Source organism: Telopea speciosissima, chromosome 8, assembly GCF_018873765.1.
Source record: "Telopea speciosissima isolate NSW1024214 ecotype Mountain lineage chromosome 8, Tspe_v1, whole genome shotgun sequence".
Lineage (NCBI taxonomy): Eukaryota > Viridiplantae > Streptophyta > Magnoliopsida > Proteales > Proteaceae > Telopea > Telopea speciosissima.
Genome location: NC_057923.1, coordinates 64,070,352 through 64,089,947, shown reverse-complemented (window position 1 = coordinate 64,089,947; position 19,596 = coordinate 64,070,352). Strand labels below are relative to the sequence as shown.

At 38.4% G+C, this 19,596-nt stretch overlaps 2 protein-coding genes across 5 annotated transcripts in view; both read right to left on the bottom strand.

Annotated features, from left to right (window-relative positions):
- LOC122670377 (serine/threonine-protein kinase haspin homolog) overlaps positions 1-7,116 on the bottom strand; it is a 33,425-nt gene extending 26,309 nt beyond the window's left edge. For 2 of the 4 annotated variants that reach the window (XM_043867224.1, XM_043867222.1), the window contains exons 1-10: positions 7,066-7,116; positions 6,818-6,932; positions 6,623-6,700; positions 5,541-5,637; positions 4,478-4,989; positions 1,264-1,387; positions 1,073-1,182; positions 638-749; positions 169-261; positions 23-84 (exon numbers count right to left, since the gene is read on the bottom strand). In XM_043867224.1, the coding sequence (XP_043723159.1) occupies positions 23-84; positions 169-261; positions 638-749; positions 1,073-1,182; positions 1,264-1,387; positions 4,478-4,989; positions 5,541-5,637; positions 6,623-6,700; positions 6,818-6,932; positions 7,066-7,081 (1,319 nt within the window). In that variant the 5' untranslated portion in view covers positions 7,082-7,116. Of the gene's footprint in view, positions 1-22; positions 85-168; positions 262-637; positions 750-1,072; positions 1,183-1,263; positions 1,388-4,477; positions 4,990-5,540; positions 5,638-6,622; positions 6,701-6,813; positions 6,933-7,065 lie in introns of those variants that run through there. The other 2 variants (XM_043867225.1, XM_043867226.1) reach the window with 2 other exon arrangements.
- A 6,564-nt stretch (positions 7,117-13,680) lies between these two features.
- LOC122672563 lies at positions 13,681-14,818 on the bottom strand. The gene is made up of 2 exons (XM_043870024.1): positions 14,113-14,818; positions 13,681-13,928 (listed from the first exon to the last, which is right to left on the bottom strand). Exons 1-2 carry the CDS (start codon positions 14,816-14,818, stop codon positions 13,681-13,683), a joined length of 954 nt encoding a protein of 317 aa, XP_043725959.1.
- Positions 14,819-19,596: the final 4,778 nt, after the last annotated feature.

Genomic DNA, 19,596 nt, shown 5'->3' with positions numbered 1-19,596 from the left:
TTTTAAAGGATTGGAATTAGACCAGTGCAGATCTCGATGTTCAAATTCATAGGCTGCTTCCGCCACAGCCAAGGCAGCCGTAATCTGCAACAGTATGCAGTGGTCAATCATTTGCTGGTGGAAGATCACAAAGCAGAATCGAAGAGGAAAGAAATTCAGTTTGTTCACCTGAACAAATGAACTCCGTGCTTCATCAAAGTTTAAGAGTACAAAGCTTTCTAGATCCTGACCTCCATGAGCTAGAACAAACACAACATAACACTGAAAGAAATTTCTTTAGGTTCAAGTAAAGAAGAAAGATCAAACTTCTAACATTTGAAAGGGTTCCAGGTGGGTCCAATATGATCTGGGTGTGCATGTGCAGTGGGGTGTGCGAAATTAAGGTGAGTGTGTGCACACCCTGTTCAAAATTTTACTACCATGATTCTGTAGAACTTTTTTCGATATTCAAACATTGTTATACCTAATTGAAGTATTCAATTTTAATCGAGGTATTGTTGTTTACAGAGCCAAATCAATTTTGTCTAGCTCATAGCCAATTCAAGTTGCCAAGCCTCATGAGCAAAGGACTGGTCAGCTACTGAACTGTTTAGCATCTTTCCAAATTCAAAACTCTGGCTGATTAAAGAACAAGAACCTGGTTCTCTGGAAATTCCTTTGGGTGGTCATTTTCTGAGCCATGCTTCCCATCCCAGTCTTCCCATGCTCTGATCAACATAGGATCATAAGCACCTTGGCATACACGTAAACTGCAGAGATTATTAAAAAAAGTTGTTAATTTTTATGTGGAAACATCAAATAATTTGAGAGCCACCAAAATCATGCCTTGCACAAAGTCGTAGCCCACGCATGCAGTGAGAATCATCCTTGCAAAAGCAAGCAAAATCCTTAATGCATTATTATGGTTAAGACAACACTATATCCTTGCTGTTAGAATCCTTTAGAATTATTAGTATGGTATGTTGAACCTACCATCTAGTCATTCAATAAGAGTATAAACCATCATTAGAACTGTAGGAAGGCAAGGCAGCAGGGTTGAAGTACTTGGAAAGATTTAGACAGGAAGACGTACTCTATTGTTTCTATGAAGGTTGTACATGCATTATATTCATTGTTATCATGTCCTCTTAAATGATTAAGAGTCTGGGAAAGTACCACCTCCTCAAGCAATTCCGACGCTCTCTGCAGCAAAGGAAAATGTTCAAGACTTTTATTATTTGTTAAGAAACACCCAAGAGAAAGAGAGATTAAAATAGCAGATACCTTTTGAACTTCGCCATTCACTCTTAAATCTCCATCAAATGGTACTATTTTACAAACAGTTCCACCAGCCTTGAAAGCTTCTCCATAGGTTCCTTCACCAATCTTAACTATATTATTGGGGTCACTGCCCACAAGAAAGTTTGAATTTTCCGTAAGGCAATGCGGAATCACCATCAAAATAACAAAGGTAAGAGAGTAAGCCCATTAAATGCAATATTGAGTTCAACAGAAGAAGATAACACATGTGAACATCATATAGTAAAATACAGTATTCTTGAAGTGCCTTCATGGGGCACAAGCTGGGGATTATGAAATAGTGACAACCACAGGGCTTATGCAGTTATGCCTAAATGTTGCATCTTATTAACACTGGCTGAAGGGGTGATGCAGAAGCCAAGCTGTTTGACAAGAAATATATCAGAGGCACACACAAGAAAAGGGCTGATTCACTAGCCAATTGGTGAACCAACCCAATTGGCCATAGGGCCAACCCAATAGGGCTGGGAGTTGCTGGGTCTCCCAAACCCAGATCGTGGGGGCATAAGAGTCAATTTTCATTGACAAATTTTGGACTACAAGGCTGGCTGAGTCTTTGGTGAGGACCACATAACTTAGTCAATGGCTGAAAGAATATTAGGTGGGGTCCACATGAAGAAGAAAGCCAGCTGCAGCATATTTAGTTTCTATTCTAGTCAATCCTAGTTACTAATTAGTTAGTTTCTATTTTCAAGTTAAGTTTCCATTCTCTTGCAACTTGAGGAGCCAGTATAAGCCCTCTATATATTGCAAAGGCTTTTAGAAGCCTCCCCATGACTTTGAATAGTTAAATGAATATTGATTTGAAGCAAAAAGATTCTCTTGTCCAATGGTTGTGACATGAAGGGCTGCTAAGAGCCTGGCTGTGAGAACTGAATCCCCCCTACCCCTTTCTCCCTCTTATCTTCTCTTCCTTGCAATCAAACTCTTTTGTGTTGCCACTGTTCCTGTGATTAAGACTAGTGATTGTTATTTGCTGGCAACAGTGCTGTGAAGACTCATTCGAAGGCCGCAATCAATCTCCAGACTCATCTAAGACTGCTACTGCTGTTCTTGATCAACATAAGGAGATTTTTCACACCTTGCGGATTCAGTTCTGTCCCAGTTCCTGCTGTAACTTCAAGGCTACACATCTCCACATGAGCTCCATCAAAATCTGCTGGGCTTTGGAGCATAGAATCACACCACCATACACCCCATTCGATCCTTGTTGCAGGCCGTCCTATTGGCTGGATTGTTCCACAGCCTTAACCTTCTATTTTCATCCGCAAATCATATCTCCACTTCCGTCCATCAGTACCACACCAAATTTTCTGCAGAGCTTCATCCCATCTAGCCCTACACTCGATCCTACTTGGAGCCCAAGTGCAGTGCTGGTTTGCAATTTATCTCCAAGCCTTCTAAATTGGGGTTGTCTTCATATCTCAGCTTCAAGCCATTAGAATTGGCTAAAATTTGGAGTGCAGCTTCTCTTCAACATCATCTCCATTCGACCTAAATTTGGAGACATTCTACAGGCTGGTTTGGTTTTAAACCCTAACTTTCTATTTCTGTCCTACTTGCTATTTTTGAATTGTGGGTTATTTTGGGACTAGGTAATCTAGTCTTACATTAAGTGGTCCTGAAACAGCCATAGTAATAACAAACAAAGTTTTTGTACTTGTGTCTATCAGCATTATCATCATCATCGTAATCAATACTATGGTCACCACATTACTAATTAATGTAAGACTAGAACCAGAATAGGTCTAATCCCAGGCAGGATCAAATAGAAAACAATCCAATAAACAAGAAATCATATGAGCGAATCAAGAGGACAATGGGACTAAAATCATATGAGGGAACCAAGAGAACAACGGGAACTCAAATCATATGAGGGAACCAAGAGAACAATGGGAACTCAAATGAGGGAACAGTTTCCTTGGTTGAAGTAACAAATAAAAACGCACAAATTTGTAACCTGTTGAAGCAGCAATGATCTTGATGTAATAATCTTCAAGAAATCGGTGTAACAATCTGTTGAAAAGAAATCCCAAAAGCTTGTATCACTCTTGAACTCGATTTGACTGAAACTAGGGTTTAAAATCAAGAACCAATGGAAGGGAATGGTGAAAGGTGGGTTTGGCTATATCTCAGCCTGGGCATCTCACCCATCCTATCTTAGGATTTTCATAATGGCTAAAGCCAATATTTCATTAATCAAATTCGTATATAATGTTGGCCTCAAGTACCAACTTACATAGAAGACTCAAAAATAGACTTAGACACAAAAAAGGAAAGGCCTAATCCAATCCTTAACTAATAAAGTATCCTAAATTGACTAGGAAAGTGAAATAACAAAGAAAACAGACTCAAAATAGGACTCTAACTAAACTAATGAAGCAAACCCCGTTTTCCTACTTTCTACCCATTTTTTAGGCTCATTAAATTAGCCAATTACAAAGTAAACCCATGGGATCAAAGTCCCAATACATATATGACTCAACCCAAAGCTTATTTCCACTAAAATAAGCCCTAAGTGACTTATCTACGTGACTAATACTACTACAACTACTATATTTTTTTCAAGAGAGGGTCAGGAGTGGCAATGAGGCACCATATCTGCATGTCACAAAAGGTGGCACCAAATAACAAAGGCAGGTAGACCCACCCTACCTTAACCTATGTGTCAATTCTCAGTGCAGAACACTTGAACTGTTGAAATTAGAAGGGGAAGAAAATGCATGGAGGGGTATGATAACTGAGGTGGAGCTGAAACTCGACATGCGTTGAATCCTCTATTTATCCAGAAATTGGATTAGCTATTAGCTCCTCACATGGCTCAAATCAAACACCCTGTCCTGCTCAGCCTATCATGAGGACATTTAAAAGAACTACTATTTTTGGAGAAGAAATAGGACTTTATACACAAAGTTCAAGGTCTATAAGCATCTTTACTACCAAAGTAATTTTATGATAGAGTGATATCATCTATTTATTTGTGGTGTTTAATTGAATAGATTGGACAAAAATCTGGAGAAGGATTAGCAAGTTTAGCCATTTGTTAGAAGTTAGGAAATCCCTATTATTCTTACTAGAGAAGCTACTATTGAAACATTTTGAGAGAAGCCTTCACAAGTAAACTTTTTTTATTTTTCAAAATGAGAAAATAATAATAATAATAAAGAATGGAACTAACCAATACAGGGAGAAAACATCCAACAGAGTTGAAGGAGAAGACTGCTTGCAAAATCTTAGCAGCATGGAGAAAGAGTCTTGGTGATTGCCATCTACAGATGCAGAGTCTGATGTCAGAGTGAGCTTTGTAATTGCTTTTCCTAAATCATCAGAACTGACATCTCCCATCTCTAGAGCTTCAATATTGCTCTTCTGTGCAGAAATCAGAACAGGGGTTTTCTCATTTGAAGACTTGGAAACATCACCATGGGTTGACTCTATAGGAACCTCTGGAGTTTCCAATATCTTAATCAGTGAGCTAGAAGACCCACAACTGTGAGTTGGCTGCCTTGAGATTAGCCATTTTCCTAATCTTGAGGCCACATCTGGTATAATAACCTGATCACTTTGGATGCCCATGGACCATGTCCCAAAGTTTTTAGGTGAGGGACTTTCCTCCACCAACTCAAAGGAGTCTACCTCTTTGAAATAAGCTCGCTCTTTCCCATAGTCAGGAGGTTTTGGAATTTTCCGCTGCAAACATAAAAAAAGTAAGTAGAAAAAGATCATATCAAATTGACTCTCGTGTCCTTCTGGTCTTTTCATAAAATTGTGCTGATGAATTTATCATCGAAAATGTTAATCTCAATGCTTCAATCAAACATAATAGCCAGTGATTTAGGCTAATGTGCAAGCGCAACTAAGGTAATACGGCAGGCATTTCAGCTAAGAAACAAGGCACAACTTTGGAGAAAAAAAAGTAAATTAATATATATATATATATGGGGCGCTGTTCTCTGTGCCGCAGCGCAACCTGCGCCCAGGCACATGGGGGTGGGCGCAATGACCACCCTGCCCCCCTACACAGGTTACCCTTGTGCTTGGGCGTAGGCTGCGCTGCGGCACAGAGAACATTCTCCCTATATATACATTCATTTACATGATTTAGCAAAATATACAAATCATAAGCTGTACCATAATATAGTTTTTCTTTTTTGCATATAAGTCAAGAACTATAGTTGATAAAAGAAGATTGACAATAACATTCAAGGTAAAAAAAGAGAATGGAGTAGCCAGCATCATACATTGTGAAGAGCTCGTTTAGGTTTCTTCTTTGCTTCCTTTTGTTTTAGTTGATGCCTATGTTCCGCATCAGCAGAAATGGCAATGCTAGTTCTCCCTCTGTTCGACACAAAGTAAATTCCTAAGATTGAATCCGTGGCTCCATGAGATATAGGCTCATTGACAAACATGTTAAGGGAAACCGGACGATGTTATTTGCTTTAAAGAAAATGAAATATAAAGGCACATATGTTTTCATTTGAATTATTGAAATATAAGGTACTAGAATTATCTAATACAAGGCTATTAACGAAACATGGGAAGTCAACTACGGTCTGAAAGACACAGTTTTCCAAAAACCACATGCTGAGATACTTCTATGGCTATATAGCTAAATGGGTAATAAAAAAAAAAGGCTAACGAATCTACAAACTCAAATCCCAAATAGCTCAATTGAAAACAAATAAAGGAATCAAATATAAATGTTAGAAGCCTTGACATACCTAAAAATTCAATGGATAGTCTCAATTATGGCAGCAGGAGTCATTTCAACCAAATAAACAAAATCTCAAAAACACACATGGTATACTAATGGGTGCAATACCCAGTCTCTTCATTTACACAGCAGGCACTGTACCTATTTCAAAGACTGAAACAGGTATGGTACACAATCTATATCATCAACAAGATTTAAAACTACTTTTCACATGTTTCAGGTAACACTGAGAAATATGAAGTGTGGTGTTATCTTAAATTTTTTTTTTTTTATTATAACTAAAAACTCAGCATGATATGATATGCAAAACCCATCTTAAAATGGGGTTACTAGTGCACTGATGATGGAGGACATCCCAATACTAAATTTCAGGTGTCTCCTTGCTGGTATCCTAGAAAACACGAAGTAAAAATTATTGCTTGCTCTGGTTACACGTTACATCAAATGGTGTTATGTTGCTTCTGGTACGTTTTGTTTCGATGGTCATAAAGTGACATCTATTTGTGCTGTGCTATGATATCGGCCCCAAAATACACAAGGGATGAAAGGAATCATTTCTGTATTAGATGATCATGTCATGCTCTTAAAGTTTGGAGGAAATAGAGCAACCTGGTCGAAAGTGCACGATTCCAACTAATTCTTTTGTTTGGCGCCAAACTCAGCCGATTCTCCTTGTATGATCGGCTTCTACAATTCAAACCAAAAGACAAGCAAAGAAAAATTACCACAAAAAAAAAACCCAATAAGCACCACTTTGAGAAACGTTGTGCAGTGGAAGGTGAAAATCCGAGGGTTCACACCTACATTTGTACATCAACACCAGAGTTTCCGGATCTTCGTCTTCTATAAATTACGGCAACTTGAGGTTGTCCAACTTCAGCAGCTGCGACGTCTGACCATAGATCGATGCCATTGTCGCCTGAAAGAAAGTAACTCATAGAATCGACGGATAGGGCATTTGTGATTTGTGAGTGAAAATTTAATTTTGAAAAGACGATGAGTCATCCGCAAGAAAGAAACAATTGAAGAGCATGAATTAGGGTTCTGCCTACCTCTTTGAGCGGCCATGCGCTAACACAGAGATCGAGAGAAATTAACGATAGTAGCACGTAAGATTTCACCAGGGCAGACTCGGCAGAGGGATTGTCAGAGAGATTTTGATTTGAATGCATTTTTTGGAGGGAAAAGGATGTGAAATGATTATAACGCTTTTGAATCATGTGACTTGAATCATATCCAAGGTTCAATATTTCGCGATATATCGGTATCTCGGACCTATTGAGATATTCGAAATATTGTGAAATATTTTTGAAATATTGTATTTATTCTGTAATATTTTGAGGGTCTATCTCGGGGGTTATTTAGCCATATCTAAGCCTGAAACTTCATGGACATCATTATTTAAGATAAATAAACACATTTAAACCATAAAATTACAAAAACATTAATTGAAATTGGCGTTTTAGGCTTGCACCCTTGATTGACATACGGTCGCCGACCCTAATGTATAAACCTTGGTTAAATACACATTGGTTAGGCAGTTAAAGCCTTAAAGACATAAAAGAAATATAAACAAACTAATTAAAACTCATAAGACATAATTCATAATCATATTCTCATAAACTCCATAATACATTAATAGTCAATAACTCAAAAGTCAAAACTCAATAGCTCAAATGCTTAAAGCCTTAAAGGCAATACAGAAAGTGTCAAAAGCACACCTTCACAAGTTCACAAATTACAACTTATAATTTACAAGTGTTAATAATAGTTGTTGTGCCTCCCTGGATCAATCCCACTTATACACCGCTGGAGTCGACGTCCATTATTCTCTGTTTGAAGGACATATGTGGACCACGATATAGAATCGAAGAAGAAACGAGTGTAGTCATCCACAAATGTCATGTAAATGAAGTCATCAACATACTATAGGTATCCAATCTTAGGATATAAACTAGGGTTACCAATCGATCCAGTCCGTGAAAAAGATGATCCACTGTGATATGATGTCGGCGCCGACGCAAGAGGCGTTGGCATTGGCTGCATGTATGGCTGGTAAGGTTTGTAGCTAGGCCGGCTAGGGTATGCAAAGATGTCATCTATAAAAGATGATCCAGTGTGTCCCTGGGACTGGGACTGGTAGTCATAGTCCCCTATCCCAGTAAACTGCCCATATGATGATGATCCATATCCATATCCATATCCACCGTAAGGTTGTGATGCACCATAATCCGATGCTAATGGAGTGGTATGTGCGTCAAAATATGGAGCATGCCAATGTCCAGTCGGTCCTCCCTCCCTATCACCCATACTCAAACCACCAACAGAGCTAGATAGGTCATTAATATCTATGTGATCAGGTTGCAATTGTGTTTGTCGACCCCTACGCTTCCTGCTGTATGGTTGTAGGGGGCGTCCTGAGGGTGGGGGTGCGGGGGCACGTGCTCCGTGGTCCGTATCTTGTGTGGCATGATCAAACTGTGTCTCTTCAATGAATCAGAGTGGCTCTACAGGCGCCGTATCCTGGCCTACCACATAACGCTCTCGCATGCCGTCAAATTCTTCACCAGCATTACTACCACCAGCATCACCATCACCACCATCATCATCATTTGAGGACTTAGACCAGTCTTCATCATCAACAACATTGCCACCAGTGGGCTGGAATGGTATGGGTGAGGCTTCCCGTGCATGCATCTGACCCTTGTCACCCATATACTCATCCACACCAGCACCAATCTCAGAAGCTATCATGGGGTCGGGCCTACCTCCCTCCTCATCCAACACTGGCTCACCTCTATCCCTCACCCAATCCATAATAGGGTCCTCTCATCGTCTGAGTCAACTTGAAAGATGTCAGCGAGATCAATAGTGCCCCTTTGTCCCTCATGTCCCATGCGTATGTGTTGTAGTTTCAGCCTCAAGTTGTAGTGCACATACACCATGTCAGATAAACGTTGAGACCCCAATCTGTTGCGCCTCTTGGAGTGGATGAGTGCAAAGGTACTCCAGTTCCTCTCACAACCAAATGCAGAACATGTTTGGGTAAGGACTTTAATTGCTATTCTTCTTAAGTTCTTAGCCGATTCCCCATACAACACCCACCATTTAGCTGCATTATAAGTTTACAACAAAAAAAACATGTGTCAAATGTTGTTTCAACTTTTAAATTTCAATACATATGTAATTTAAACTTAAAAGAATTACCAGCATCACCACGTGCTCTACCTTGTATCGCAGCCTCAGTTCCAGAACTTTCCAATGCATCCCTAAATACCTTGATTTACACCCATATGGAAAATTAGTAAGTACTTCTTCACTATTTGTTTGAAAGCATCAATAAGTTGAGTTTTCAAATGAATTGTAAGACTCACCTCATTGTTGCAAATTGCTTGTAGTGCACCATCTAGCTCCAACTTATTCACTACTTGTTTCACAGCATCAATAAGTTGAGTTTTCAACCCAAGCCTATTGTTATATTGATACTTAGGGTTCAAGTAGTATGCTGAAATATGACATATAGAATAGAGGTATTGTCAAATGCATAAGTAATTAATAAATAATAATACTATGAATTAGTAAACATAAAACAAATTTACTCACCAGCCTTATGCAGTGGATGCATAAGTTGATTCTCCCAGCGAGCATTGATGATATCTAAGAAGTGTTTGCTACTGCGATGAGCCACACTGTAGACACTATCTTTCATCAAGTCTATTGCAGCATATATGACTGACATGATTGGGCCCTTCAAAGCGGAGTCAGCAACATGTAGAACTTTTACTACTGGCTCCAAAACTTTCACCACTTTGCTTAGTTTGGTCCAGAAGTCCTCAGATGACATCGTTGCTTGTGCTTCCCTCCCACTTGCAGTCTTGGAACCCTTCCATCAAAACCACTCCTCAGAGGCAAACATACTTCTCAGCCCGGCCTTCTTTGTCTCAATGCTTTTGAGGGCAATGTAGTTGGTGGCAAATCTTGTGATGCCAGGCCTAACCAAGTCACCCCCACATTTTTTCCTCAATAGATTGATTGTATAGGAGTGGTTGTATACAAAGTTGGTGACTTGTATTGCACTTTCAACCACAGTCTTCACCAACTTTAATTTTTCCATATCCTTTAGCATTAAGTCAATGCAATGGGCTGCAAAAGGAGTTTAGAAGAGCTGGTACTTACTATTGTTCATCATCTTCTCACAAACAGCTTGAAGTTACTTCCATTATCTGTTACAATCTGGACAATATTCTCAATACCCACATCTTTTTCCACTACTTCCTTTAACAATCTGTAAATATATTTTGCATCATTTATCTCTTTGGATGCATCCACATATTTGAGGAACATTGTCCTCCCATCACAATAAACCATGAAATTGATGATGGACTTTCTTGTAGACCTAGTCCATCCATCTGCCATTATAGTCACCCCATATGTCTCCCACATACTCCTCATCTCACTAATGTACTCATCAATCTCACTCTTTTGTTGAGGTAGATAAACATTCATTACCTCATATGGGGTGGGGCCCTTGAATCCTAGGCCAGCCTCTGCAATGGTATCTATCATGGTATCATAATGGGGGCCTTGTGCAGTATTTATTGGGATGGTATGATATAGCATCCACTTAGCTATTGATTCTTTAACCAATCTCTTCATCCCCTTCCATGCTCCTTTGATTCTGGGTTGACTGCTTCCTTTCTTCTTATGCAATTTAGGATCAGATGCTGATGGTGGTACTGGTACTGGTAGAGGTGTTGGGGCTGCCCTCACACTTTATGATCTTCTAAAATGATTAAAAAACCTAGAACTTCCAGAACTGCCAGCTCTTCCACTACCCCATACTCTCTGTCTCTACTGATCATCTTGAAAACTTACTCTACTCCTTGAAACAGTCCGCCTAAAATCCCTAGCCTCCTCTGCTGTTTGTATGTCATCAGGTACTGCAATGTCCTCATCAGAGGAGGAGGAGGAGGAGTGATCATCATCATCATGGTATCGTCTTCGTCCTCCCATCGAACTCCTCACTGTATTCTCAAGTTGTTCTCTTATCCTTTGCTTGTCAGCCTTCCTCTTCTTCTTTCCCCTCAAACTATCACCAATTTTCCTAGCTACGTCAATAGGGACCATATGACAACCTACAACATCTTTAGATCCTCCAGTCAGATGTTGTTTAAGTCTACTGGACCCACCTCCCATAAATTGCATGTGACAATAGTTACATATAGATTTTCTCTTATCCCCATCAATGGGAGTGCCATGTAACCATGCAATGTCACCCCTATGCTGGCTGGCTGGTCTCTCTTGTTCCCTCTATTCTCTTTATTCCCTCTGTCCCCTTTGTTGACTACTTTCCCCCACCTTTTGCTTGCCCTTCGCACGTTGTCTATCACGATCCGCCATAATGATACTTGTTTACTGCAATGTAAGTAACACAAATAATTAAAAAACTTAATGTAGATGCACTTCAATTGACACTTTTAGATTACTAATACACTTGTATAGTTATTTAATATTTTTTTTCCCAAACCCTTATCTTTTTCACATAATGAAAAATAATTTTTTATATATAATGTTTATATAAGTATTGATCTAACACTATAAAATCGAAAATTAGTAAACATAATATACATGTAATGCATTTCAAAACATGTAGAAATAACTTTCATATTTTTTCATTATTTTTTAAACTTAAAACTCATATTTTTCCTTATTTATTTCTGTTTGTTTTTTTTTTTAAATTTTATATTTTTCTTAATTTTCAAAAATTAAAATAATTCTTTAAGAGCAGAAAAATAAATCCGACACCGTGAAGTCGTAGATCGACCATTGGTGTCTAACATATATTTAATTCATTACCATCTAAGTCATATTACCCCTAATTATTTCCTATTTTAGTTGTAGAAAAATGAATTTTTAAAATCAGAAAAAAAAAATACATATGAAAAAAAAATTTCGAGACCGTGAGGCTGTAGATCGGCCTCCGGTGTCTAACATATATTAATATCATCAACATTCAATAACATTTGTACAAAGTATTTTTAAAAAAAATAGTTTTAGATAAATAGAATTTACCTTAAATAATGAAAATAGGCTTGGATGATGAACTTAGATGACCCTCCAACGTCTTTCCGGCGACAAGGAGCTTCAACAATGCTTGGATGATGCTTGGAAGGGAGGAAGAAGAGCAAAAAATGAGGAAGAAAAGAGAAAAACAGAGTTTCGACAGGTCTCGGTCGAAATATCTACCAAGAGCTGCAAAATATGGTATAAGTTAGGCCCTCGCGTGACACTTTTAGTGACTTTTTCAATATCTCGCGATATATCGTGAGTCCACGATATTTCATCGATATCTCACAAGATAGCGCCGAAATATGGTACTTTTCCATTTCGGATTGGTATCGTATCTCGGACAACTCGAGATATACGAAATTTGGTAAAATATTGTCGAAATTTCACGAGATTTTGAACCATGATCGTATCATATAATCATATTGCGTCTCTCACTTACCAACTGGCCTATGAGAGCAGGGTTTTAGTAAGGGACAATTTCCTAGATCTATTAGATAAGAAAAAATATTACAAATATCGATTCGATACCGATCATGAGGTGAAATGACCATCTTACCTCATGAAAGACCGAAATTTCACTCTTAGCTTCTTACTAATGCTTCCATGTGTACTCTCATTGGCCCCTACATTGATTGGCGTAAGAGTCAGGTTCCTAGAGGACACATTAATTATTAAAAATAAAATGTTAGACCTCATTTTTTTATTATTTGGAGTAGGAGTCACGCTCTGAATGTCCAGTGTAATTGTAAAATCTTTTGTGCCAATAATAATTTACATGAAACTTTCCTTCTTTTTTTTAGGTCGAAAGTTCAAAACATGAATTTTCCTTGAGGTAGAAATTTTCTTACTTCTTCAATTCTAAGAAAAAAAAAATATTTTACATGAAATATTTTCGTTCCACTTTATACATGGAAAACAAATTTTTTTTTTTTTTTGGGGGTTAAAAGGGAGCTTATATATCAGAGATTACCATAATAAGATTACATTCTTGGGTATTTCTTCCCCTTAGCATCATTCTGCAATAAAAGAGAAAGAATCGTGGGGAGGGAGCCAACACAAAATGAGACCTCCTGCGTGGAGCCTAGTTAGCAAATTCGAATTCGAGAATTATTCGGGAGAAGAATTATTCGAAATAATGCGATTAGTAATTTTAAAGATTTGGTCAAAAAAGTGGACTAAATAAAGTTCGGATTCGAGAATTATTCGTTTACAAAAACCAAATTCAGGCAAAAAGTTCGGACATTATTTTTAATATTTGTATTAAGTATTAACTATTTTAAATCAATTAGCATGTGTACATAAAATGTAAGTGATATAAAAATTAGAATACAATTTGGACAGAATATTAACCATTTAAATGAATTTGACAAAAGCCTATAAGTTCCATAGATCCCCACTAATTAATTCATAGCCAAGTTCAACCTGAGCATTGTCCAAAGTTGAAATCCAACAATAAACATCAATAAAAACCAAAAGGTAGCGTACTTGTTTCTATAATTTAAATAAGTCAAACAAAACTATCAGGGGGCTGAGTCTCGCTCTCAGTAAAAGTGCCAACTAGCCTAAATAACAAGTCTTCAGCAAAGCTATCATCCACATCATCCAACAATCTCTCTATCAATGTCTTCAACATTCTCATCATCATAGTAGACACTTATGTTGTCAAGATTAATAGGCAACATATTTTTCTGTTCAAGTGTAGCCTTCTTTTCCATCATCAATGACTTCATCCTGACATAAACTAAATCAACTAATATCTCTGCTGACAACCTGTTCCTCTTTTTTTGTTTGTGCAGCATCTCAAGCACTTCAATTTCTCTCACAGGCTGAAGAACTACATGGTTGGCTTAAAACTCGAATAGCATACTTTTGTAAGATAGAAACAATATCACCTTGAAGAGACCACCAAACTCTTGTCATTGAAAAAAAAAATAAAAGAAATATAAATATGTAATTCTAAATTACAAATAATTTTTACATAAAAAAGAATAGAATAAAAATTTTAAATTAAAAATTCTTATAAAACTTACGAGGACGACATTTTTCCATCATTATCATGGCACTTGAAGAAAAAATCAATGAACTCTTCATTTGATATGATGCCAATTGTTCATAAAAATCTCCCCTCTCAGCTTGTGGAACCAATGTATCACCAATGAACTCTGTTGCTTCTTTGAATTTAAGATTCTTTTTAAATCTTGGACCACAATAATAAGCAATGTTAAGAATGGCAGCGGCATAGTGAATTTGACTCAAACTGTTTTCATCCCTTCTTTTATCAAAGATTTTCAAAATCTGCTCATACCGATTATCTGTCTCCTTAAGTTGTTCTAGTACCCTTCTTGCTCTTTCCATTGCCTCATACAAGTACCCCGAGGTAAGCCCATCACCATCAACAAAACGAAAAACCCGAACGATGGGTTCCATAAACATCAGAATCTCTTTTGACTCAATCCAAAATGATTCTCTTTGAATAGTATTCAATACCCTACTTGCTTCAAAAGATCTAGAATTTCTTAGACCTCTCCACTCCGCTGATGCAACTAGGAGTCTAAGCTTCTCTTCTACTTCAACAATGGACTGAAGCATTAAGAAGTTGGAAGCAAATCTGATTTTACAAGGGTATTTCAGATCTCTGTCTGTGAATTGTCTCATCAACTGTAAGACAATGACAGATCTATAAAAATAATCAATTAAGCCTTTTGCTTCATAAAAAATTTCTTGAACCCATATCATAGTCTCATAAATATCCTTCAACATTAAATTAATTCCATGAGCTGCACATCGAGTCCTAAACAACCAACGGTATCTTCCTAGAAGCATATCAAATTGCATTTCCATAATTGGAAGCATTGTCTGACACTATCTGAACAACATTTTCTGGACCAATACTTTCAAGCACACCTTCTAGAATATCAAAGATAAATGGACCAGTCACTCTAGCATGAGAACATTCCTCTGATTTCATGAAAAGAGCATCACCCGGTGAATAAGTAATGACATTAATAAAAGACCGCCTCTTTAAGTCAGTCCTTGAGTCAGATATAATGGTGCAACCCGTTTCCTTCCAAGACAACTTTACTTCTCCAGCATATTTTTCAAGACCCTTTCTTGCTTCAGGGATAATTCTACCACGAAGGGTAGAATAACTTGGAATAGGAACACTAGGGCCATAACGGGCAGTACACTTTAATAAATTGATGAAAGACTCCGATTGAACAACATTGAAAGGAATGTTGTTTTTAATAAAGAATTCACAGAGGCTGTTCTCCCAAGTTGGCTTATCTATACTAGGTATGGCTTCTTCCATTGTGGATTGCCTTTGACCATGTGAAGTCATAGAAAAAGAACTGGAACAAGTAGTACTTTCATTCTTACGTCTTTTATTACTTGTCTCAGAATTAATAACAAGAATGACTTGTGCTTGGACATCATCAGTTACTTTTTCACAAGGGGCAACATCATGACCACTAACCCGAGCCAAATGATACTTAAGCCTAGTGACCCCTCCGTGAAATTGTTTTTCACAAAAGTTACACTTGAAGTAACCATTATTCAATTGTTCAACATGTTGCCAAAACTTGTCTTTCGATTTTCCCATTTTCCCTATTTGATGCAAAACATAAAACCAAATTGTATAAGAACCATAGAACAAAATTGAAAAGAAAAGAACAAAAATTGTAGCAAAATGGGTTATTTACTTGTTTGCCTAAGGATTTAGATTCTCAGATTTTAAGTGTACAAATGTAGTGTATTTATTCACTTATTTGCTATTCTTATTATTTTGCAGTCCTTGTGTAATGCTTGTGGGATAAGATATAGGAAGAGGAGGAGAAGAGAAATTGAATTTCTCAAAATGGGTAAAGGCATCTCCATTAAGGAGAAGAAGAATGGACAAGTAGTTGATGAAGAGGGAATACTACTTCTCTTACAAGAAAATTTTGCAAGAAAAGAAGAAGCAGAGGCAACTCTTTTGCTAATGGCTTTATCAGTACATTTAAAGAAAGAAAATAATTTTGATAATTCAACCCCCAAAATATTAAAACAATCAGCTGGTTAGAATGAAAATAATTTTAAAATTTTAAAATCCGAAATAGGGAAAACATCAAAATAGGAGATTTTTAAGTGGCACAAAATTCAAGGCTCAAAATGGGCCAAATTTTGGATCAAACTCTTCCCCTAGGACCCTCTTGAAATCCCCAAAATATGGGTTGATTCTGATAACCAGGCCTGCATGCGGTTGCAGATCTAGGTTGCTGAAATATACACTTAAAACAGGGGATGCCCAAATTCTGATGTCAAAGAATAATGATGTTGATAACAGTAGGGATTGAACACCAATATTAGGAATGAGATCAGGGATTAATGCTAACCAAACCCAGGCTTCAAATCAGATAAGAAAACAGAAATCAATTAACAGGAAGAAAAAAAAACCCAGTGCTTGATGTGCGCAATAACAAAGAATGAAAGAAGTAATTAGAAGTTTAGAACCCAGATTTGGGTTTGACCACCACAGATGTGCGTGAGAGAACCCAGTGCTTGATGTGCGCAATAATAAAGAACGAAAGAAGTAATTAGAACCTAGGGTGTGTGAGATTTATAGATAAGAGGGAGAAGTGGAGAACGCAATATCTTAGATCCAAATTGAAGAAGAAGGGTTTATGCTTTCACTTTAAGTTCCAAGTTCCAACAATCCAACTTAATGCCCCACTTCCATAACCTTGCTGTCTCACACTCTCACCTCTAAATCTTCAATCCTCTTATCTCTAATTCTCTATTGAGAAGAAACAGAGAAAAAGAGTATCGAGTGAAAGTGCTATTGTGTGAAACACTGAAACCGTGAAACTAAAACCTAACCCTATAGCCAATGATTCATCTTTTATAGTTTTACCCTTTATTTATTAAAATCCGAATTATTTGGGTATAATTTGGCCGAACCCAAATTATTTTCGAATTTTGCTGCTTCTTTGAAACCAATTTGGATTCGGACGAATTATTCGTAAAATTTGGTTCGACCGAATTATTCGCGAATAATTCGCCGAATTAAACAACTAGGGCGTGGAGTGCAAAACACTGGTAAAAAAATCTGCACAACTATTGGTTTCACGAACATGGTGCGCAAAAATACAGCTAACAAAGGTGCCACGCAACTGCCAAATATCCTCGATAAGCCACCGAACAACCCATGAAATCTGGAAGGTTCCAACTATCATATGGATGGCGATCATAGAATCAGACCGCACCTGGATATGTGGCAGATGAAGAGAACTAGCCTTGCTAAGCCCACATTTGATAGCTTCCAACTCCATACTCAGTATACTCTCATCACTGCATCCCCCTGCAACCGCAAATAAAGGGGGCCCCATATGATCATGACTAAGTGCACCATATCCACCTCTTCCATTTCTCACCGACCCATCACAATTAAGGGCAACCCACCCAACCGGTGGAGGGACCCAAGCATGAAAAGAAACTGTAGGAAGTGATAGAGGAATTGACATACCCCATCGAGAAAAGAAGGTCTGGGTGAGAGCAGTATTAGGCAACGGCTTCTTGTAACTCTCAAAAGTGGCACGAGTATCCAAAAGAATACGGCGTAGAACCACTGGTGTAGTATCACTACGCTGACTGAAGATCCTAGCATTCCGCTCTGGCCACAAGCGATAAATAATTGCCGTAAAACTAAACTTTCGCATCAATGCTTGCAATGTATTGCCCTTGAAGTGTACAATCAGCCATGCCAACTCCGCATCCCAAGAATCAAAAGGGTCCCTGGAGAAGCCGTTTTGAAGAAGGACACCCCTCCAAACCACAGTAGAAAATGGACAATGAAAGAAGAGATGTTGTATAGAATCAATACCATCATCACACAACACACATGACGTATCAACAGCTAAACCCCACTGCAATAGAGTAACACGAGTAGTTAGCTTACCCAGACAGGCCAACCATGAAATGAAAGAGAAACGAGGTTGCGCCGATGGGAACCAAACCAGGTCACTCCAACCAACCCTACCACCATGAACACGCACCACATCCCATGCCGTGCGTAAGCTAAACTTCCCATGCGAAGTAGGAGTCCAAACCTAGGTATCCCCCTGAAGCTTTGCATTGATTTTAGTTAAAACAATTTTTGGCCATCGCTCCTGAATGTGCGGATCCAACCGCGAGTCCTCCCAAAATGTCCCATCACGAATCAAACTGCCCACTGAATCAAAAGGATTACGCCCAAGGGCCTCAGCAACTAGAACACCCTAGTGCCTAAGGGAACCACTAGGTAACCAAGGGTCAAACCACAACAAAGTTTGCTCGCCAAAATGGATAAGCAATAGAGTACAACCTTCAGGAAACCGCCAAGTCCTCAAAATTTCACAAAAGTAATAGGACCAGTTAGATGGCATGGGTAGGGACCAAATAGAGTGGCGCCTTAACCACCTGTGCTTCACAAACAAAGCCCAGCAGGAGTCAGTAGCAGAAATCACAGTCCAAATATGTCTCATCAAAGCAGCCATGTTCCAATCCTGTAGGTGCCATAGGCCTAAACCCCCTTCTTCCTTTGGGCGACACACTGCACTCCATGCCACTTTATAAGAACCATGCTCAAAACAACCCTTCCAAAGGAATTTCACCATCATCCCCTCCAGGGTCCCAACCATCTTTGGAGGAAGCCGAAAAACAGCAACCCAGTTGGAAATCAAGCCCATAAGAACAGATTGGATAAGAGCAAGTCTTCCCGCAAAAAAAAGCAACCAAGCCTTCCAAGATAAAATTCTGCACTCAACCTTTGCAATTAACTCCATAAAATCATTGCTGCGTAGCCTTCTCGAACCAAGTGGAACACCTAAGTACTTGATTGGAAGGGTTCCAACTTGAATACCCAAGGAACTCACAAAGAAAGCACGTACATCAGGCAGTGTATTAGCAACAAATATGGAAGACTTCCCAGCATTGATAGACAATCCAGACAACCCCGAAAAGTCATTGAGCACACGCTTCAAGGTCTCAGCATTAGCACAGGTGGCCTTACCAAAAACAAAGAGATGATCGGCGAAACAAACAGAAGTCAATGCTGGCTTATCACAAAACTGATGATATGCAAAAGTTCCAGCCATGGCCTCCTTAGCAAGAAAATCTAAAAAAACCTGGAGCACAATATTGAACAAAAAGGGGGACATAGGGCAACCCTGTCTCAACCCCCTATTAGCAGAGAACTTTGGAGATTGAGCACCATTCAAGAACACAACGTAACTAGGGTTCACAATGCACCTAGAAACCCAATTAATAAACACAGGTGGAAAATGCAAATGGTGCAAAAAAGTAAATAAAAAGCTCTATTGGACTGAATCATAAGCTTTGCGCAAGTCAATCTTTGTAGCAAAACGAGCCATACCACCATTGGAATGGTAACCATAAAGCAACTCTTGGCACAAGAGAATATTGTCAGCAATCTGACGCCCTTCCATAAAACCCGATTGGTTGCAGCCAACCAACTTATGAATCACCAATTTAAGTCT

Bases quoted from the DNA above. Each gene is read 5' to 3' on its own strand.
- LOC122672563 (XM_043870024.1), bottom strand. From the start codon at position 14,818: ATGATATGGGTTCAAGAAATTTTTTATGAAGCAAAAGGCTTAATTGAT. The intron at 13,929-14,112 runs GTAAGTTTTATA...TCGAGTTTTAAG, and splicing joins GATGGAAAAATGTCGTCCTC to CCAACCATGTAGTTCTTCAG.